This window comes from Condylura cristata, unplaced genomic scaffold, assembly GCF_000260355.1.
Source record: "Condylura cristata isolate star-nosed mole 26May11 unplaced genomic scaffold, ConCri1.0 scaffold00013, whole genome shotgun sequence".
NCBI lineage: Eukaryota > Metazoa > Chordata > Mammalia > Eulipotyphla > Talpidae > Condylura > Condylura cristata.
The window spans coordinates 24,779,811-24,803,230 of NW_004567114.1; the positions used below are offsets into that span (position 1 = coordinate 24,779,811).

General features: G+C 37.2%; 2 protein-coding genes across 2 annotated transcripts in view; one reads left to right on the forward strand and one right to left on the reverse strand.

The window, feature by feature from the left end:
• SLC39A9 (solute carrier family 39, member 9) overlaps positions 1-14,132 on the reverse strand; it is a 32,070-nt gene extending 17,938 nt beyond the window's left edge. Inside the window, exons 1-2 of the mRNA XM_004681747.2 lie at positions 13,379-14,132; positions 845-953 (exon numbers count right to left, since the gene is read on the reverse strand). Coding sequence (XP_004681804.2) covers positions 845-953; positions 13,379-13,477 — 208 coding nt within the window. The 5' untranslated portion in view covers positions 13,478-14,132. The remainder of the gene's footprint in view (positions 1-844; positions 954-13,378) is intronic.
• A 412-nt stretch (positions 14,133-14,544) lies between these two features.
• ERH (enhancer of rudimentary homolog (Drosophila)) lies at positions 14,545-23,200 on the forward strand. Its single transcript, XM_012724396.1, has 3 exons — positions 14,545-14,626; positions 18,263-18,350; positions 23,076-23,200. Exons 1-3 carry the CDS (start codon positions 14,624-14,626, stop codon positions 23,198-23,200), a joined length of 216 nt encoding a protein of 71 aa, XP_012579850.1. The 5' UTR covers positions 14,545-14,623.
• Positions 23,201-23,420: the final 220 nt, after the last annotated feature.

Sequence of the window (23,420 nt, forward strand, 5' to 3'; positions counted from 1 at the left end):
GTAAAGCAAGCTGATTTTAAAGCATTTATTTTCACACAGCTGAACTGTTTACTACTCACTAGTATTTAGGATAAGAAAAACCTCTGAATTTTTTAGTTACTCTTTACTTCAGGGGTCTTCATCAGTTGCCGACAAGTTTTCTGTAACTTTGGATTCAGAGTCCCTATACAAACTGTTAATCAGAGAACATACTGTTCTCTGTTAATCAGATACATACTGTTAATCAGAGAACAACAAAATACAATCAACTGCTATATGGTGATAATGGGAAGTTTGAGAAGTTTTGCAGTAGGCCTTAAAAAAGGATTGTAGGGCCCTCCCTGGTGGCGCAGCGGGTTAAAGCACTGCACAAAGAAGCTTAAGCCACTTCCACATGAGTTCGATCCCCGTCTGCCCCGGAGGTGACCGCATGGCGTGGCAGACCTCTCCTGACCCGCCCGCTGCTCCCCTCAGCAGTGTACTTCTTCGATCTGCCTGTTCTGCATCCCACTCTGTCTCTGGTGAATCCTCTCACCCTCCGCATCTCTGACCTATACCCCAGTTCTGTACGAATAAATAAATAAATCTTAAAAAAAAAAAAAAAAGGATTGTGATACTGAGACAGGAATTCATGCATTTTTGCAAATAATTTTAGTGCTATTCATGAGTTGGGACATTTGATTCACAAACAGTTCTAAGGAAGCATTTGATGTTAAAGATGTCCCAAGATCTGTTTCTAAGAAAATTTCCCAGGAGAGAACTATATGGCAAACATGAGCTATGCTCAGAAAAAATACCACTAAGCTTTTACTTTCTACCTTCCATGCTAGCAACACATCTCAAAGAAAGCCCTTCTCCCTCTCACCCTCAAGAATATCTTCATAAAGTGCGTGTACTCCTTCAGGCACGATGACCGCCAGGGCAGTTCCGCAGAGAAGGCCAGCACCCAAAACAGTCACCAGTTTTAGTCGCTCCTGGAAAGAAAAAATAAGGAACCATTGAAAAGACTGATGAATGAATGGGGAAATTTTCTGAGGCATCTGTAATCAAGGCCATGAACCATTCATTTGTGAAACCAAAATCTGTACTGGTCAGTGAACATGAAAAAGGGTCAGTTTCATGAATAATTAATGCCAATTAAAACAGGAGATGCCATTTTTCAAGTTACCAGATTGGCACCATGTTGGGAAACCTGTCTAGTTTAAATGATGGGGGGAAATGGGCATCCTTGTCTAACAATGAAGACTATAAATTGCAGTGACCTAATTGCAACTTGGCAATTTAAAGCCTCAAAATTGTGATTTCTTTGATCCAGCAATTTCACTTCTAGAACTTCTCCCCAAGAAAGAATGAACTATGCAAGCATGACCACTGCACTTTTTAAAAATGCAAACTTGAAAATAACATAAATGCCAAAGAAAGGACAATACCACAACCCTACACCATTAAAAAGTATGATGAAGTTCTATTCATAGTATAGAAAATTATGATGTACTTTTGGCAAACAGTATGTACTGATAATCTTACATTTGTAAAAAAAGAAAAGTATACATATAAGTGGAATAAGTACACATTAACACACTTTTACTCTGTTTTTTATAACTATATAACAATTTATAAAACATTTTAAATTTACTTACAATGAGAATATATTACTCATACAATGAAAAAAGTGTTTCGTTCATTATTAAAATGTCCTTTGGTTTTTTTTGTTTAAATAATTTCATTGAAATAAGATGGACATTAAAAAAGCAGATACCTAATTCATAACATAAATACATCTGCAGAGCCATCATCAAAATCAATGCCATAAATGTTCTATGGTTATACTTAGACTCAATCCCACTTTTCCTTTACACCCAGATTTCTTTGAGAAGTTGCCTTCTGACATAAAAGGCTAAGTTTCAAAATTTCTTAAAGTACTCAAGTACCCTATATGTGGCTTCCGTGAATCTTAGCATATGAAAAATCACCTTAAGAACTTCAAGGGGAAAATATGTATGTATCTTATGAAAAAGTTTCAACAATTTAAAGGTATGGCATGTACTTTACTTGTGTATTTTAGTTTCCCTTATGAGGTTAGAAAAAAATAACAGTAACTGTATTACATCTATTACTAACTGACATATTTCTGACCTTGTGACTGAGGTTAGAGAGAAAACATACACAGTCATGCAGGTATACACAGTCTCTGTGGGAAATTGTAGCGAGCCAAAAGGCTGGTTGAAACATTACAATTTCCCTGTTTGGGAGAAGAAAGGGATCTATATTTCTTTGGGTCTCCTCTGAAAACTAAAGAACTACAACTACAATATCAGCATCAACTAATTCTTGTGTTCAACTACTTCTTGTATGTGTCCCCCCAAACCCACCCCCGGCCCAGATCAGCCCTTCACATATTGAAGGCGGCCATCAGCCATTTAGAAACAGTGTCTTCTGAATGCATCCAGTGGTTGCAGCACTGAGGGGAGACAAAACTGATAACATGGCCAAATTAATGAACATCTCTGCATATCAAATTTTCTTCCGTAAAATAAGTCTCATGAAGATACAGAGAAAGTGATTAAAGTGGATCAGAAAAATGACACCAAAAACTGGTGCTATTATTTTAATACTGAACAATTCTAAGAGTTTTTGTTTTTTCCAGGTTACTAAACTCAACAAGCACTGTTAATCACAACATTCATTTGCGACAAAGCATCAGAGCACAGGGAGTACAAGATGGAAAAACAGCTGTATTCTTTATAGAAGGTGACACAGTGATTAGTCTTCATGGTTTTATCCTAACCAATTTGGCACTTTTGGAGATTCATAGGAATTCACAATTTATAAAAGTCACCAATGTTTTTAAATATAATTCAGGAATATCAAGTTTTACTTCTAAGGAAGGACCAAGATAAGGGTAAACCTGAACCTGACAAGGGTAAAATTGAACCTGACACTACACTTTAGGGATTTGGTTTCATTAGCTCCCCAATTCAAACTAATGAGTGAGTTGCCAGAGAAGAGAATTATCCTGTCTGCATTCTGTGCTCCACTCTGAAATGGGAAATGAAAGATGCCCCTGCTTTCCAAATTAAGGAAGAAGTAATGAAAGGGATATATTTAAAAGAGTTATTTACTCTCAAGAATTACATAGGTAATAGCTTACAATATACACAATTAATTCTTGATGGATTATGTACCTAAGATAAAATCTAAAGTTCAAAAGACTCTAGAAGAAAATGTGTATCTTTGTGATCTTGGAATTGGTAAGGATTTCTTAATGAGGACATGAAGAACACAAACCATAAGAAAAAAATTCAACATCAACATTTAAAAATAGTGGTGATTCATTAAGAAAATCAACAGACAAGCCACATACTAGAATAAAATCTCCACAATACATACATCAGTGATGAAAATATATATGCACATATGTGTGGAAGGATATATGGTAACACTGTCCACATCCACTCCTTCAGGTTGGAAGAATAGTGGTTGACTCTGGCAGTGGGGGATAATTGGACAAGGCAGTGGCAGGAGAGATTTATCTGGAAAGTAGCACCAGAATATTTTTTGGAATAGTCTTCACTTTGGTTGAAATGTGAGTTACACTTGTCAGTATTCATCAAACTATTATCTATACCTTTACTCTATAAAGTAATATATTACAAAAAAATAGCTGGGTAGTAATTTATTCAATCAAGACTTTTGAAAGATTAATTTTAGAACTATATAATTTTAACATACTTTCTTCATGGCTGCTCTTAGATGAAGGAATATGAACAAGTATATAGTCCAGATTTTTTATAAAGACACAGAAGATTATTAATCTTGAGAAACAAAAATTTAAAAGAAGGCTGTTAGTTACCAAAGTTATCAACATAGTTTAAGAACTAGAACAAAATGTAAGAATTAATCCTCTCAATATAGAGAGAATCAAAAGCCAAAGATGAAAAATGATTTGCCCAAGATAACACAAGATTAAAATTCTTAGAGGCATGACTAAATATAGAATTGTACTTAGCTCTCCAGTATATTCCAAGCCAAAGTCCATTAGCTGGCACAATATATATATTGCAAAAGGGGAATTGAAATAAACTTTTCAATGTTAAGCACTTTAAAAATTATTGTTTTATTTTTAATTGAGTCTTATGAATGCAAACACCTTATACAACACCTTCATTTTTTAAGGTGCTTGAAACCATACTCAGTCATTGTTTCAATCTTCAGCTAAGCAATATAAGATTATTTGGACTACAAAAACCTTTACCAGCCTAATAATTTTGTACTACTTTTTTCATGGTGGAAAGGCAACATTTTAAAAGAAAAGCATCAGTAGTCAAAAATAAAATCATCATTGCCATGTAGTTTCAATTACTTTTTAAAAAGTCCTTTGCATCTTTTAAAAATTCTAAATCATTTAAACTCATTCTGATTAATTAAAAAAAAATCAGAGATGAGGCTCCATGTTACTTGCACAGCTGTCTTCTTTCACAAAACTTCACAAGTTGGGATTCAGTTTCAAAACTGTGATTACATCAAAGTTATCAACATGCTGACAGGCTCTCTTCACTAATGGTAAATCACTAAAAGGGTATATATAAGTGAAGTACAAATTCCAAATGTATTTCAAGATAAAAAGAGTTCTCAAAGCATTAGTTTCTATCAGAGAAATTAAATATTTGCTCAAAAGATGCAAGAATGTGCAATGTCATTGGTTTTTTTTTTGTGTGTGTGTGTGTTCTCTCATTTTATAATTTCACAGCTGTAGCCTGATTAAGTCAAAGGACTGACCAGATCTATTAATTAAAACAACAGCCTGGACTCAATGCCATTAACATCAGTACAAAGCGTTAGTCACCTTAATTTTCTGAATAGACACCAAAGTAGTTAGATATTTTCTCTTTCCTGGCTTATATAAACAGTCAACAAACTATCTGACTCAACTAAATATAAAATAACAATTTGTAAAGCATTTAACATTGAAAAGTTTATTTCAATTCCCCTTATACAATGTTCATTTTAGTAATAAAAGCATCAACTCTGGTTTTCTTAAAAATTAAAGATGTATTGTTTTAAGACTGATCCTGACAAAGCTTTTGAAATATCTTAGGGAACAGAATAGCTCTTGTTCAAGTAACAAAGCTTTCTCTATATTTTTATAAACAAACTTGCTTCAATAAGGAGATATGATTATCAATATCAACTACATTATCTGCTAACCATCAATAACAGGTAATAAAGAAAACTCAAATACTTTTTCTCCAAGTGAAAACTGAGCCAAGATGCCAAAAACTGGCTTATAAACAAACAGTAACAACTGTGTGACCCTAAACAAGTTCACTGTCCTCTGTAAGAAAGGACTATTACCACCACCACCGCAGAGCAAGACAATATTAATATTAGCTCCCTTAGCATAGAGTAACTATGTCATTACTGACCTACATCATGTAGTATGCAGGAAATATTTTGACAGCTCTCCCCTACAAAAATACCAAAACAAATCCCAGCTACCTGGATAAAGGTGAAAAATGGGAAAATGCTTACATTTTGCCAATGGCATAAAGGCTTTCCCCTTTCTTAGTTCACTTATCATAAAGGTTACTTAACATGTTCTGGGAGCGAAAAGCAAGCTATGCTTGTTTACTAATGGCATTTCCACCAATCTCGGCAAGCAAGACAAATTAACTTCCTTTTTTTTGGTAAGAATCCCTTCTAAACATAAAAGGTTACTTAACATCTTCTAGGATAACAAGCAATATTTTATTAATGTCACTTCTTCTAATCTTGGAGGAAAACAAGACAAATTTGTGTTTCTGTTGAGTCCTTTCCAAACACAAAAGGAGTTAAACATAAGTGGAAACCCCTAAGTTTGTTACATGTGACTACAAAACAAAAGCAAATAAAAATCTCCTGGGACAGAAACTGGAAAATACTGGCAATGAACATCATTATCATTACTATATGACAATGAAACTGAAAAAATTAAAATAATAAAAATACATTTTTCTCTATCAAATTAGCAGTCTTTAAAATAAACAGTAATACTCAAGGTTTGTGAGAGTATAATTTATCACCTGCATGTTAGCAAAATCTGGTAATTTAGATTAAGAACCTTCATAAGAACATATATGGCTTTTTACACTTTTTAGCTTTGAGCAAATGTGACTTATGATCATAACTTCAGACGCAATGATTATTATGGCAAAAACTTTAAAATAAGCTAAATGTGTAAAGAGAATTTCTACATACAAAATAACTGAACATAATAAACACTTTATAACCCTTGATAGCTGATTAACAAACTGAACCACCAAAGAATGGGGAAAACACGGAGGCAAAGAAACACAATGGAGTACGGTGGCTGGCTACAGGTGAACTGGTGGTGGTAACTCTGGTGGTGGGGGTATCCAAATATTACCTCAACTAAAACTGATTAAATTAAAAATATATAAAGATTTAAAAAGGACGAGGACATGTTTTCAATAATAAAGAAAAATGCTTATATGTAATTACTACCGGGTAAAAGGACGGAGAATGTGTTGTAATAATTTTAAATACTTGCTCTTCAAGCTATCTATTTAGATAATCAAATACTTTTCTGGTCCTTTAGATTAACGAGGTTTCTGAAAGGACAAGTTCTGCAAAAGAGAAGTGTTATCAATATTATTCTCCTTCCTCTCTATTTTAATACCCGTACTTACTAAGCATTTATTATGTCAAGCATGTTCTATCATAATCAATTCACATATATGAACTCATTCAATCCTCACACAATCTTTGAACAAAAGTACAGCAATTCCAAGCAATCTGTCCACTAACACAGCCAGTAAAGGGCAGCGCCACAATCTGAGCCTACACAGTTACAGAATTCACATTCTTAAGCACTATGCTAAGCTGCTTCTCTGTAAAACTCATTTCATTATTTTTTGCTTTTAATACCTGTCTTCTTCCTCCAGCTTGCCTTCGTCACACATAAAAACTCAAGGAGGGACTCTCCCTGGTGGCACAGTGAGCTGAAGCACTGCATTATGAGGCTCTCTGATGCCAATGCAATACAAGATGATCCCCTGCCAGGGAAGTGACCCACATGGCATGGCAGACCTCTTCTGACCCGCACACTGCTTCAATCAGCAGTGTGCTTTGTCAATGTGCTTGCTCTGCTCCCCATTCTGTCTCTGGTGAATCCTCTCACCCACCACACCTCTAGCCTGTGCCCCAGTTCTGTAAGCATAAATAAATAAATCTTAAAAACAAAAAAAAACTCAATGAAAGGAATATATAACAGGTACAGAAGTTAGGGTGTAATTTTTTGGTTACTAGAAAACTGACCAATTCGGGGTTTATAACAGACCTTTTGATGTGATCATCAGTGCTTATCCACGTGTCATTATAAGTCTATATAATCGAGGTAAAAAAAATCCAGACTAGTAACTATTTCTATTCCAATAGTTAGATGTTGAATGTAAGTATTTAAGGAAGATGGATTTCTAGAATTCTATCATAGCTTTCAAGAAATATCTGTATTCACACTTAACATTATCAGATTCTTATCTGAAGTCTAAGCTGAGATGCAGAAGACCTTACACTTGTTGTTATTCAATAGTCTCATATCTAAATTCTTTAACTAGAGAAGGTTTGGACTATGATATAGAAAAGCATTTTGAATATACCTTTGGTCTTGTCCCTTAAAAGGATTTCAATTCTTGGGACAGTTTTACCTAGAACTAACTGTGATTATGTCAAGAATGAAATTAAACTTGGAGAGTTCAAAAAGGGAACTGCTTCCGATTCCAATTCAGCAGGTGTTAGTTTAAAGGACACCTAAGACATACATATAAGTTCTTTCTTATAGGTTTCAAGATTGGAGATTATTTACCTCTGCAGTTCTAATTCTACTACACTAAGTACAAGAAATGTACCATGGAAGAGAAAAATGTTACTAATTGTTAAAGCTATTCCTAATTTGGGGTAATAAAGAGGTAAAATGCTGGTAGTGTTAAGATGTTACTAATTTGGGGAGCAAAGATGTCAATTTAGATCCATCTGTTTTCATTCCTTTATACTGTCTTTAGTAGGAAAGGAAATAAGCTCTTTAGGGAGTCAAACTGGCTTAGTTTCAAATCCCAACTCTACCAGTGTTTGTGACTGCTCCACGCCTAAGTTTGCTCAGCTGTAACAGAAGCTCTCATACTCTTGTCCTGAGGGTTTAATAAAATACTGAGGTAGTGCCTGGTATTTAGAAAGAGATCAATAAGCATTAACTATTATTATTATGATGCAGATAAATTTCAATGTTATCTAACCACATATCTTAGAGAAAAGTTTTTCGGGCAAATAATATTGAATCAGATTGTATCTAGATTTTATTTGATCCAAACTTAGTTTTATCAAGCAAAGATCACAAGGAGACAATAATCTTATGAGATACTAATCTCATGAGTGATTTCCAAATATGGGTAAAATAAAGGGAATGCCATTTAAGCTATGAAATTTTAAAAATTAAATTCCAAAAATGTGTAAAATCTATGGCATTACCAAAAGAGAATAAAAGGTTAATACACCATAGATGCAAAAGTCCCTAAAAGGCAACTTTGTCAAACCTGCTTCATAAAGCACCAACTGCTGGAGGAATAAATGTCCTTTTGACCTGAACTTTTGATTTGGTGGTAACTGTAAGTCCAAAGGTATTTATTGTGAATGGATCAGTTATGGTAATTAGACTCAAAACTATCACATAGTAATAATAATAATAATTTTTAAATTATATAATATAATAATAATAAAGCTAAAAATGAGAATATAATGAAGTTAAATACTAAGAAAAATACTAGACAGTGTGAGGTTTGGCGGTAAGTACTGGTCTAAGTGGAACATTCAAAGTCACTAGGAAATGTCACGCTCCAAAAAAGACCTTTCAGATTCCAAATTGCTGATAAGTTTCTACAATTTTAATGGAAAGTAGGGCTGTTTACTCATTATTAAATGTCTGCTCCAAAACAAAAGTTTAAAAATTACAATTCAGGGCCCTCCCTGGTGGCGCAGCAGGTTAAAGCACAGCACTAAGAATCTAAAGCCACTTCCTCATGAGTTCGATTCCCGCCTGCCGGAGGTGACCACATGGCGCGGCAGACCTCTCCTGACCCACCCGCTGCTCCCCTCAGCAGTGTACTTCGTCGATCTGCCTGTTCTGCATCCCACTCTGTCTCTGGTGAATCCTCTCACCGTCCGCATCTCTGACCTGTACCCCAGTTCTGTATGCACAAATAAATAAATCTTTAAAAAAAAAATTACAATTCAAAACAGTTACAAGAATGAAAATCTCTGGCCTGTACCCCAGTTCTGTATGCACAAATAAATAAATCTTTAAAAAAAAAAATTACAATTCAAAACAGTTACAAGAATGAAAATCTGGGGGTTCTTCCTGGGGACACAACGGTTACAATGCAGCACTGCAAGCAAGCCGCTTTGGTCCCCGCTTTGGTCCAAGTTTGATCCCAGCCCCAGAGGTCATCCTATGACCAGGCAGACCTCTCCTGATTTGCCTGCTGCTCCTCTCAGCACTGTATTTCACCTGTTCTGCTCACCACTCTGTCTCTGGTGAACCCTCCCACTCCCTACACCTCTGGCCTGCACCCCAGTTCTGTATGCATAATACATCTTAAAAAAAAAAAAAAAGAAAGAAAATCTTTAGGTTTTTGTAATCAGTACCAAAACTAATCTCAACATGTTCTGAAGTTCTTATATTTTAGATACACCATGTTTTTATTGTTTCATTATATCCCCAACATCACTCCTCTAAGGTCCTTTAGTAGAAGAAACATGGATATTAAGTAGTTTGCTAAAAAGTTCTTTTTTTAAGCTTGTTAAAAAGTATGACAGTGATTTTGAAATACACTACCATCTCAGACAGGTTCTTTTGAAATCTGTGCCTTAGTATCATCTTAATCATTTACTGAAGTTAAAGTGTAACTATTTCACTCCTATCCCTGTAGACTATACTGTTACCACATGAAAAATGTGTTATTATAATCCAAACTAGTCCATAACAAAAGAACCTGAAAGGAAAGCTGGTGAAAAATTGTATAGCAATGTGACTATTATATATGATTAATAGAAGTATATGTATGTCTGTTACATAGTAACATACGTATATATTAACTTATATTTTGCTTTTTTTTTTTTCCCACTTCATTTTTACTGTCTGACTAGTTTGCAGTGTTAAGAAACTAAACACTAGTTATTGGGCCCTTCCTGGTGAAGCAACAGGTCAAAGTGCAGCACTATGAAGCTGTCTGCAGCCACTGCAGCAGAAGCTTGATCCCTGGCCAGGAAGTGACCCATAGGGCACAGCAGATCTCTCCTGTATCACCCACTGCTCCCCCAAGCAGTGTACTTCGTCAGTTTGCCTGTTCTGCTTCCCATTCTGTCTCTGATGAGTCCTTTCAACCCCTGCACCTCTGGCCTTTAAGTTCTGTATGCATAAATAAATAAACCTTAAACAAAAAAAGAAATTAAACACTAGACTACTTATTTACCATAGTTAGAGGAACGTGCCCTATAGCTCTGGTGCAAGCACAGCTTGCTCTCTGTTACCAGCTCTGTGACAGAGACATGCTCTGGTAAATCAATATGAAATCCTACTTTGGCCAACTGTTTATATCTTAACTTCACTCATCATTCAGAGCACCTGCTAAACTGGGTTTTATTGGTAATGTTAGGCTGCAGGCTCTCAACTTAGCATTTTTATTTAGACCCAAAGAAAACTCTCGTTAACAATTAAATCTAAAATAACCTAAGATGGTGCTAAACTAGTGTATCCAACACATCAGACCTCATTTGTCTAAAGCATACCTTGGTCTTCATTATAGTTTGTATAGTTCTTTTCCTTACCATATGCTAAAGAAGAGAACATCTTGATTATTTCTTAAAATTTCATTTGAAAATCAGGAATACTTTTCCTGTTTTATAAATCTTTCAGGCGTGATAGTATAGTTGCTGGGTAAAAAGGAAAGAAAAGTTTGGGAGTGAGGAATGTTGGGAAAAAGTGGCACAGCCATCAATGCCACGCAAACCTCTTGAATTTCAGATGGCAGAGAGAGAGCACTGTGAGCAACTTCAGCCTGCTTGCTCTAACTCATTTCTAAATACTAATCCTGCCACAATCAACAGTTTTACTGACCTTTCATTCCTGCTCTGAGAAATTCTGAAAAAAGCATTGACAGACAAAGCAGCCACAAAAGCTGGGAGATAAATAAAAGCATTTATTTTTATGTAAATGAAAGTATATAAGTTTACTGGACCTCTCCTTTATAATATCACTAGTCCTTAGGTAAAACTAAATTTTCTTTAAAAGGAGTGTTATTTTGTAAATGTAGGAATTTGAGGAGTTAAGGTCTAAGGATAGAAATTGTGATTCCCAGACTCCATGAATGAAGTATATTTTTATAGATTTTCTCTCTTTAATTTCACAATACATTGGTCTCTACTAACAGTCTAATAGTACTTATGGTCTAGACTAATAGTCTAGAAAAAATGCTTTGTTCCTAGAAGAAAACACCAGTTGAATTCTAAAGTAACTTTAAGTTATACCACTTTTATTCTACATTTCAAAATGCATTGTTCATATTGTAATAAGCAGATTTTATAAATGCTGATTTATTTATAGCATTTTAAGACCTACAGCTGGGAAAGACCTCTTGACCATTAATTAGCTATAAATGACATGACATACTAATTGTCTTTAACAGCCTGGTTTATTACATTAACATGTACATTTCCTTTTAACTCAGTACCTGCACATTGCAAAAATCATTAAGATAGTTAAAATACTGAAATTGGAAAGATTCGAGACATCTTAAATAAAAACAGTTTCTTAACAAATACAATTCTTGATGTTACTTCACCAAGTTTTAAAATATACAAATTAGTGTAAGCCCCACAAATATGTTTTATAATCTTGACTGATTTTTATAACGTAGTTATAAGAAAATGTAGTTATGTCTGAGGAAAGATGGCAGGGTCAGAGTACTGGGCAGGCAGGTACACTTCACAGTCAAGGAAGGATCACAACAATCTACGGCTACTCAGCTCTACCTAACTGTTGCCTTCAGAGAATACAGACAAAAAAACTAATAAAACTACGCATTCTGCTAATCCAACAAGGTAAATCTGTGGACCAGATTTGGTACATGCAGCTTTGCAACAACTAAGTCGCTAAATCTGCCCTGAGTCAGAAAAACCTAGATTTAGAAACAGGCCTAACTCTATTAGACTTTAGCTGTGTGAGAAACAAACTACTGAGTCTAGTCTTCCTCACCTGCACCTCAGAGTTTTAAAAATGAAGTCAGACAAGGCACATGTTGAAGAAATTTCACTTTATGCTATCAATAGAGGAGGAAGGATACAGATTTTTAAGAAGTAAATGAAAGAGTAGCAACAATCCAGGCCTCCCTTCCAGCTGGCTGTGAGCTTTACTATTTCTCATACTCAGAATGCCTGTTCCCACTTTTTTCCCCCCATATAGGATATTTTCTTTACCATCAGGCGTTACACCTGAGGTGTCAAGGTCTACTTCACACGTCATCTATGTCCATTTCTCCTCTGCCCTCTACTTTGAAAACACAAGCCTCTTTTACTGCTGAATCCTGGGGAATACTCAGAATCCTGTTCCCTCAGCATCTAGCTTTTGCATCCTAAATTTCTGTGCCCAGTAGGTGATGTGAATCCTTTATGACAATCTGAAGAATCTATTTGCATTTTCATTGAACAATACTTTCATCTATCTTTTGTCCCTCTGTTCAAGTAATGACAACAAAATAGCCAAAATGTCAAGACATATTTTAAGAAATGCATTTCTAAGCAAAGAGATTTGAAAACAACTTCTAATATCCACTCCAATGTTCTTTCTTTAAAAGGAAATGTAGGTTAAGAACTACATAGTTTATTTAGTATTTTTAACTTTCTTCATTCTAACACAGGTATCCCAAAAATCTACCTTTCCCCCAAAAAAAATACTTGATTTTCTCAAACAAAACAAAACAATTTCAACTAATGTCAAATAACGTCCTCCCTTTATTTTTCTTGATAGCAGTCTGGAATTTTCATTCCTCTTGACTTCTGTAAATCAAAATGTTATGGCCTCTCTTTCCAGGAAAATAAACAAAGCGCCAATTTTTTATTACAACTTCAGGGAGTTCAGAATACCACCGGGATTTCGTGGATTCACGCACCTCAAGAACTGTATGTTGAATGTGTTTGTTTCCATTATAAAATGTTACGCTTCTTTTAAAGATCGTTTTCTTTAATAAGATCTTTAGCTCTGAGATTAACTGGGGAAGCAACTTCCCTTTACAAGTATCACTAATTTCCAACAGCCATTCTGATAGCTAACAGAAAATCAAGAAATTCTTACCTCCGAAAAATTAACGGCCAAGGGAATGATTCCAGCCACGTAACATCCTACCAGCATAGCCAGAGACAGCAGGCTAATGGAGATGAAATCATCCATCATGCCTTCCTTTATTCACCCACCACCAACAGATTACAAATTCTCACAGGCTTCAAAGGGTGCTTAGATTCTTAAACACGTGTCGTGGTTCCAAGAGAATAAGTGCGCTTTCCAGGTCTTTCGTCCTTCCCACCAGCGGATGTGTTCACCAGGCACCTTTTCTTCAACGCAACTGGAAACAGCCCCTTTTTGCTGATAAAGACACAGACCAAACTCCCAGCAATCCTAAATCCCAGTCCTGGGTTTTCAGATACCAGTCACTGAATCCCGCGGGCTAACAGAGACAGCAAGCGTACGGGGAAAACACTCAAACAAGCGATTTCCTGTCTCATAGGAACGAGGGGTGGGACAACGGGCCCACGCCCCCGAGGTGGCAGCAGAGCGGGAGGAAAACCCTAGCGAATCTGTTCGTTCTCTCGGTGCCCTCTCTCTCTGGGGCAAACCCCTATCCAGTGACTCCCCCAGGGCTGGGACGAGCCCCCCAAACTCTCTCCAAGTCTAGAATGAGGAGAGGAGTCCTGTAGGCCTCCAACGACAGGTCTTCAGGGCTCAATAGCAAGGGTGATACAAAGCTCTCTCTGCCCTATACCCGGTGCTGCCCATACTATTCCACTCCGCTGGGCCTTGACCCGGAGCCTCCGATACTACAGCTGCCATGGCCGCCAAGTGGCACCTCTTCATCACATCCACTTCCGGATTGCCTCATCGCCCACTTCTTGAGAAGGACGCTTCCGGGTTACAACCGACCTATGGCCCGCGATTTTTATACTGCCGCCATTTTTGAATAGGGATAATGAAAGATGGCTTGTATCACTGTATATATTGGTGGTTACTATTTATATTGGTAGTCGCATACCCAGTAAAAAGAGTACGGAAGACAGCATCTTGAGAAAAGACCATTGCTTTTCAAGCTCCGAAATACTGTCTATGTAGCTCATCGCCCATATCCAAGATGGCTGAAACAGAGTCACGTCCTCTCTAGCTACCGGAAATGTATGTGTCTCTATGGTCTAAAAAAGGCTCTTACGTCGTGCACTTCTGACGACTTCCGGCGGCTCCTCTCGCGGGGATTGGCTGTTGGCGGCGTTGCCTCTAAGCTCGCGTGCGGCAGCGGAGTCGGCAGAGGTTGCAGCGAAAGAGTTTGGCGCGATGGTGAGAAAGGCCTGAGCGGCTCCCCGATTTTCCAGCTCCTGGGTCACCCCAGCCCTGTATCTCTTCTGCCCACCCCGTCTAGCGCGAAAGTGCTGCTTCCCGGCTCTGGCTGTGAGGCGACCATTCCCCTTCCCGCCGCGAACCGCCTGGCCTGGCACTAGGCCCCGGAACCCGGGACCGCCCTAAGATCGCGCGCCCGCCTGCTTGCTCGGCGAGGCGCGCTTCGGGCCTGAGGATGCGTTTTCTCCTCATTGCTGCCTAGTAGAGGCAAGGGTGGGGCGATGCTCTTGCCTTGTAAAGGTTCTTGACTTCTGAGGGAACAATGGCCGAGGGGTGTTTGACAAACCAGTACCAAAAGCTGACAGATTGGATTTATTGCCGCCAGCTCCAGGAGAGGTCGTCTTTGCTTTGTAGTGTGATTTCTCAAATATTCCCTCTCATTTTTCCGTGCTCTGCTTTTTAGACTATACATATAACTTTTCTCCTTTCTAAAACTCGTAGATGCCCGCTTTAGCCTTTCTTTCAACCTTCTTTCCTGTTCTTTTTTTTTTTTTAAGATTTATTTTATTTATACATACAGAACTGAGGTACAGGCCAAGGATGCAGGGACGGTGAGAGGGTTCATCAGAGACAGGGTGGGGAGCAAAACGGGCAGGCGAGGAGGTACCCTGCTGAGGGAAGTAGCGGGCGAGTCAGGAGAGGTCTGCCATGCCATGTGGGGATCGAACTGAGGTGGGGATCAAACTCGCGCTGAGGTAGCTGTGGTTCGGCATGCGGTGCTGTGTCCGAGCCCGTTGCGCCACCAGGGAGGGTCCCCTTCCTTCCTGTTCTTAATCTCATTTATATTCTCTTGGAATTGGAGACCGAAAAGATGGGCAGCGCAGGCCCCTTGCAATCCTGACTGGGTGGTGGTGGAAAGGGGTGGGTTTGTCTCCCCCCCACACTCGTCCTAGTCCACAAAAGGAAGATGCTCACATCTTGCTCAGTGACTCCTCAGATTCTGAAGAATACTGGTTGCCCACACTTAAGCTTTGGTTTTCTGGTTGCTGCAGTTTTTACTAAGTTACGCAGCATTGTTAACGAGGAACGTTTTCAGTTTGTATTTTTCTGAATTGATATCTTGAAATGATTAATGTAACATAGTCTCCCAAAGAGGGCCTGGAATTAGAAGACAGGGTTTCCATTTCATGTTTTGTCCTAACTAGCAATGTGACCTTGGGTAAGTCACTGCAGAGTTTTCATCTCTTTTTATGTCACTATTTGGTGTTGAGTTACAACGCTGTTATATAAAATCTGAGAAAGTGGCAACAGTTAATGTTAACCCCTTCTTGTTTGACAGGTGTTAGTGGTAATTCCAAGTCAGTCTTAGTAGAATTAAAATTTGGAATTTGTGTTTGAGATAACAGCTGACATTTCAAGTGTTAAAATACTTTTGCTTTATTGGAGATGAGAGCTCCAGTTTTATGTTTTTTTGTGTGTTTTTTTTTTTTTCCAGAGGAAGCATTTAAAGCTAATGAGCAAATTGCAGTGTAATATTTCAGCGACATTAGAGTGGCTTATTAGGGCTCATGTTTGTGAAACTTTAAAAGTTAATACAACAAAGTTAATGCTTCTGAAGAGTGATAACTGTTTTTGTAATCGGTGAGGATTTCATTAAGGTAGTTCTGGTTAACTTTTTCCCTCCACTTGTGTCATAATCTTATTTCCTATTATGACAAATGTAAGTTGACACATATTCTACATATGTATTTACAATTTTACATTATATATTTTTGTACTTCTTATTTCCCTGAGAAAGAAGATGGTAAAGAAGGCAAGAACTAAGTCTTCCCAGAAGAAGGGAAAAGCTGATAAGAAAAATATTTGGACTTTCAATAAAACTAAATAGTTCCGGAAATAGCCCCAATAAGAAGAAAGTGATCAAAACTATCATGGTCTTAAACAACTTGTAATAGGATAGCCTTGCCACATAAGAATAATATTCATTTTGACTACAGTTTTGTTATTTAGTCATTTTTTAATTCTTAGTGCTTAATCTTTGCTTTGGAAAAGAAGTAGTGAAACTAGTGAACTTTGCCACAGGTTCAAGACTAGATATAAAAGAGCAGTATACTGTTTAGCCTTTCTACATCTTTACTCTTTTAAATAAGTCAATCCTTTAATTTTTATTAAAGTTAGAAAAATGGCTATGGTAAGTACAATTAGTGTACAGAGCAAGTCCTATTGTAGGAATGCTAACTTGGTTTCCATAAATAATTTTTCCCCCCATATGACCCTTTGAAATAGCCTTTTGTTTTTGAAGAGGTGGCTTAAACATTTTTTAATTAACAAATAATCTAATTGAATGTTTTCTTTGATTTAGTTGCTTTTTTTTTTTTTTAACAAGTTTTGACTGTTCAGGTCATTATAAGTGAGAAGCCCCTCATCTGGTACTAAGTTCTATTTTTATTGCAAACTCAAATGAATTAAAAATGACTCAGTCCTGGATGAGGGATGTGGAAAATATGTTAATCCTTTGCTTTTTATATTTTGTTCAAGGTTTTTTGGTGCTCACTTTGAAATCTAGGCACTAGCTATTTAGTTCTGATTTGTTAACAGCTAAAACTTGTTACAAAACAGTTTGACACCCTGTCATTAAAGAAATATTTTTTGACACACCCCTCCCCCCACCCCCCAATACTACAGCAAGAGAAAAGAGTGTGAGTAGTTTGTTGGGGTTGGGTTTATGATAAGGTTGCTTCTTATATTTTCCAAGCATAATTTTCAATAGTGTGAGTTCTGCAGACAAAATGATTGTCAGGACTTTGCAGATGGGGGTGGGGCTAAGAGTGGTGTAGGCCAAGGATGCTGCTAAACATGCTACAGTGCCTAATACAACAAGAACCATCCAGTAACAGTGTTGCTAACGCAAAACCTTGCACCCTGGTAGCAGGAGGTAACAGTGTGTTAGGCATATTCACATTTTTTGTAGTGAGATCATTTTGTGTGATTCTGTTGTTTAAAAATAACCTGATTTCAGTATATGTCCCCTTGAAGTTGAGTAATCTACTAGGCAAGTACTTTAAAGATTTCCTAGGGTAATGTAAACTAAAAATATATATTTTATATTGCTAATTTATCTTATGCTTTGATGTTTGAGTCTAACCCCCCTGCATAAGATATGGTTCCACTATGTTGCTAAGCACAGAAAAAGAACATAGATTGACTCAAGTGCTTGCATAGTGCTTCCCTTTTTCTCTCATCCCCCTCCCATATCTGGATTTTTATTAGGCATTTTGTCGCACTACAGATTGAAAGTGACCCGTGGAGCTATGGAAACCTAAACAGGTTTGTGATTTAGTTGAGAAGAAAGATGAGAACGAAAAACAGTATTGGGTAGGTTATGCTGACACTTACTGACTGTAAGTACAATAGAAGTTTGAGAAAGCAGCCATTAAAGGCTAGAGACTTAAGATCTTCCAGAGCAGTTGTGAATCTAGCTTGAGGCCACTCTTGGACAAAGGCATATTGTAGGAGAGCACCCTCATAATGTCTTAGTAACCAAATCAATTGTCATGAATAGGGATTTGATGTTAAACTATGAATTTCTCAAACATAAGTTAGAAGCTTTTATTGACATCACTTTTTTTCCCCTAGTCTCACACCATTTTGCTGGTCCAGCCTACTAAGAGGCCAGAAGGCAGAACTTATGCTGACTATGAATCTGTGAATGAGTGCATGGAAGGTGAGTTAACACTAACCACGAGGCAGAGATCGTTGAGGTTTTTTTTCTGACATTGACAACTAGAATGTTTCATTCAGGAATTGGGCTTGTGGTATTCGATATATTTCAACAATTTTTAATATGAGCAACAAAAGTACATGATTAGGACCATATTTGTTGAATATTTGAAACAATTCTATACACTTTCTTTTCCTACTGCAAATATATACTGTTACTTGTTATAAGCAATACTTGTTTGTTTCATGTAAATTTTTACAGGGTATCTCATTCTGGCTAATAATCTTATTTAAACTAACATTAAAAGCTGTTAAGATTGGGTATAGTCCAGAATGTTAGAAAATAATAAGAAAAAATTGGCAAATGATGTCGGACAAGATTTATGCATTTGATAAGCTGAAAGAAAATATTAACCCTTTTTACTCATTACACTTTTAGATATGAGTTCATAGATTGGATTGTCATGAATAGGATTCATTCTTTTCTACCCAATTGATCTGTTCATTTCTTTACAAAAAAAAAATTTTTTTTTTTTTTTAAAGATTTATTTGTGCATACAGAACTGGGGTACAGGCCAGAGGCTCAGGGGCGGCAAGAGGCTTTACCAGAGACAGAGTGGAGAGCAGAACAGGCAGATCGACGAATTACACTGCTGAGGGGAGCAGCGGGCGGGCCAGGAGAGGTCTGGCTCGCCATGTGGTCTCCTCCTGGGCAGGAGGCAGGCGGGAATCGAACTCATGCGGAAGTGGCTTCAGATTCTCAGTGCTGTGCTTTAACCCGCTGCGCCACCAGGGAGGGCCTATTTCAACAATTTTTTTTTTTTTTTTAAAGATTTATTTATTTATTCATACAGAACTGGGGTACAGGCCAGAGGCTCAGGGGCGGCAAGAGGCTTTACCAGAGACAGAGTGGAGAGCAGAACAGGCAGATCGACGAATTACACTGCTGAGGGGAGCAGCGGGCGGGTCAGGAGAGGCCTGCCAGCCATGTGGTCACCTCCGGGGCAGGCGGGAATTGAACTCATGCGGAAGCGGCTTTAGATTCTCATTGCTGTGCTTTAACCCGCTGCGCCACCAGGGAGGGCCTTTGTTTTCATTTTTAAAGAGGGGTTCCTTTTTTTCCAGGTCCCTTCCTCTTACAGATACTCTTGCTTGCCAGTTAGGGTTTCTTTGTGCACATGCTATCTTAGGAGAGTCTAACTTTTTTTAAAATATACTGTAGGTCAGTCTTAGATTTACCAAAAATTGAACAGAATGTACTGGGAGTTCCCATGTACTCCCTTACCCACTGCCACACCATTTGCTCTCTTAATGCCTTGGTGTGGTACATTTGTTACATTTGATGAACCAGTAGTGATACATGGATGTTATTATTAACTAAAGTTCATGGGTTACATTGGAGTTTTGCGTAGTGTTCTGTGATTTTTACACAAATGCATAATTTCATGTACCCACCTTTATAGTGCCATACAGAATAGATTCGCTGCTTTAAGAACTCAAGCTTAATCCCATGATACCCTATCCCTTGCTCCTGGCAACCAGTGGTAATCTTGACCTAAAATTTTGCTCTTCCAGGCAAATAATGGTTCACATAATTAGAATCATTGTTAATATGTAGCCATTTCTCACTGATTTTTTTCATTTAGCAACATGCATTTTAGATTTTTCCATGTCTTTGTGTGGTGGTAGGTTTTTTTTTTTTTTTTTTTTAGTTACAAAAGTCACTTAATGTCCATTTAGGAAGTTAAATGGAATTGTCACATTGGAAGAATTGCAAAATGATCACTTTACAATTTTTCTTTAAATAGTATTTCTTTAAAAAAAAAATAGAGAATTCAGTCATAACCCTTTTTCCTTCCTGAGGGTATCCTCAGTTTCTCTATTTACATCTTGTGTTAATGTGGTGTATTTGTTACAATTGCAGAACCAACAGTGATACAGTATTATTACTAAAGCCCCATAGTTTATACTGGTATTCACTTTTCTTTTAACATGTATCTGGAAGGCAGTAGCCTTCCAAATGCCCTTTACTCTACCTTTTTTTTTTTTCCCTCCCCCCAGTGCCTCTGGTAGCCACTGATCTTTAATGATTTATTTTTATTTTACTATGCATACAAGAACTGGGGTATAGGTCAAAGGTATGGGAGGCGAGCGGATTCACCAGAGACAGTGGGGAGCAGGAAAGGCAGATCTACTGGAATTTACTGCGAAGAGGAGCAGTGCTGAGAGATCTGCTGCACCACATGGGTTAGGCCCCTGGTGGGGGGGTCGAACTCGTGCTGCGTTGGCTGTGAGACTTGATAATACTGGTACTTCATCCCTTGTGCCACCAGGGAGGCCCCGTTCCACAATCTTGACAGCATTTGGTGTTAGTACTTTGGCATTCTGGTAGATTTACATGCTATCTCATTGTTTTAATTTGTAGTTTCCTAATGACGTGATGTTGAACATCTTTTCATGTGCTTCTTTATTTTTGAGAATCTCTGTAAAGTGTCCATTCAAATCACTGGTCCATTTTTAATTACATTGTGTATTTTGATCTCATATATGTTATGCAAAGACTTTCTCCCAGTCTGTGCTTTATCTTTTCTCTTTCTTGATAATGGTCTTTGAAGCCCAAAAGGTTTAAAATTTGTGAAATCCAACTTACATATTCTTCTCTTGTTTGTGCATTGGTGTCACATCGAAAAGATGGTAGCCTTATCCAAATCTACAAAAATTTGTGCCTGTGTTTTTTCCACAAGAGTTTTATTATATAGTTCTAACTCTTATATTTAAATCTCTAGGCCATTTCATATTGTTAAATGGGTGCAACGTCATTCGTTTGCATGGGAACATGCTGTTATCCTAGCATTTTGAAGACTGTTCTTGTCTTCATGGCCTTTATCGGAACATAATTGATCATAAATGTAAGGAATTACTTCTGAACTTAACTCACTTATCAGTATGCTGAGCTTTCTGCATACGCAGTATTACAGTGTCTTGTTTTGATTACTGTAGTTTCCTAGTAAGTTTGGAATTGAGAAGTGTGAGTCTTAGAACTTTATTCTTTTAAGATTATTTGGGCTACATTAGGTCCCTTGTATTTTTATATCATGCTTGGAATTGACTTACCCATTTCTACAAAATTGCTCTGACTTTGAGAGGGAATCTATTACTAAGTTCCCCCATCCTTTGACCAGAAATACTCCATTTCAACCTGTGCTTTCAATTACATTTTGTAGTTTTCAGTCTATATCTTATATTTCTTTTAGTTACTTCTAAGAAATCTGATCTTTTGGGGGGGATACTATTATAAATGGAATTTTTTTTTTTAATTTCATTTTCAGGTTGTTTATTATTGAGGTGAAGAAATAGATTTTTGTATATTGACCTTACGTCCCAGTCTAGGATTCTTCCTCATCTGAATAGGGAGGCATCCATCTTTTACCATTAAGTATGATAATAGCTGTGGATCACAGCATCAGTGGTGAATTAATTTTCCTAGGTTTTATTCCTTTATTATTTGACCTTTTTCTTCAGTGACTCATGAGGATTATTCTCTGATCACAGCATACCAGTGGCAATTAAAAATCCTAAGATGGGGCTCTCCCTGGTGGTGCAAAGAATTAAAGCACTGCATTATGAAGTTCTCTGAAGCCACTGCAGCACGAGCTTGATCCCTGGCCAGGGAGCTGACCCATATGGTGTGGCAGACCTCTTCTGACCCGCCTGCTGCTCCCCACTCTGTCTCTGGTGAATCCTCTCCCTGCACCTCTGGCCTGTACCCCAGTTCTGTAAGCATAAATAATCTTTTTTTTAAATCCTAAGATGGATTTTGACAGCACTGATTGAATATTACTTTTTACTAGGAAATTTATTAAGTCAGTCACGAGCTATATGAAGGACATGCATACAGAATAGGATATGTTTCCCAGATAAAATTTTTGGTGATTGTCCATTCATTATAACAAGAGTTTTTTGTGTTTGTTGTTTTTTTTTAAGATTTATTTATTTTGCAAACAAATTCTAGGGTATAGCCCAGAGTTGTAGGGATTATAGGATTCACCAGACACAGAGTGGGGAGCGGAGTAGGCTTAACTTTAATGAAGTACCATTGTTTTACATACTTACGAAATTTTTGACAGTGTAGGATGTGGTGGTCATGATTGCTATTTCGTATTATTTTATATAATCTTCATAGTTGCTCTATGAAGAGATACGATTTCTATCTCCATTTTATGATTGGGCTCTGAAGTCATTAGTAAAGAGCAGGGCTGAAATTCAAGTCTAAATCCAGCATCCTGGCATTCAAGGACTGTTAAATAATCTCTTTATCTTTGCTCCTTACCCTTACTATCATACAAATTGTATCAAAGCTTGAAATTATTTTTTCATTCATTATTCTTAATTGTGTTGTTTTTATTTACTCTGAGGTTTTAGGAATAGTTACTCATTGAAAACCTGGTAGGATCCACTGTGTCATCACTTACTTGAAGCATATGTCAAAGTTTTATAAAGTCCTTCAAAACCCAATGTTTTGAGTACTGTTTTGTTACTGCAGCACAATAACTTAACAATGTTCTGGAGAATTATAACATTTGTTAATGGAATAATTAAAAACAGAGTGATTGAGTTACTGTTATTTTCCCAACCCCACTTTATAAAAATAAGTATGATATCAGCATCTGAAACTTCCCTCTATAAAGTTTATGGAATTAAAAGATCTTGGTTTTCTCCCCTTTCTTAGGTGTTTGTAAAATGTATGAAGAACATCTGAAGAGAATGAATCCCAACAGCCCTTCTATTACATATGATATCAGCCAGTTGTTTGATTTTATTGATGATCTGGCAGACCTCAGCTGCCTTGTGTAAGTATTAGCCATGGTCTAAGTTGTGTGTTTTTCTGTTGTTAGTCCATCTGCTTCAGGTGATGTATAGCACTGAGCTCACTCTGTGTCTGACATTGCATCTTAGCTATGATATAGCAATTAATACTTCACAAACACGTATTGCAGACTTACTTAATTTCAGTGTTTTTGGACAAGAGATTTAAGTTCAGTTAATTTTAAAGAGGAAAATGGAAATGCCATAT

Coding starts and splice junctions, on each gene's coding strand:
- ERH (XM_012724396.1), top strand. Junction 18,351..23,075: donor TGTGAATGAGTGCATGGAAG/GTGAGTTAACAC, acceptor CCCCTTTCTTAG/GTGTTTGTAAAATGTATGAA.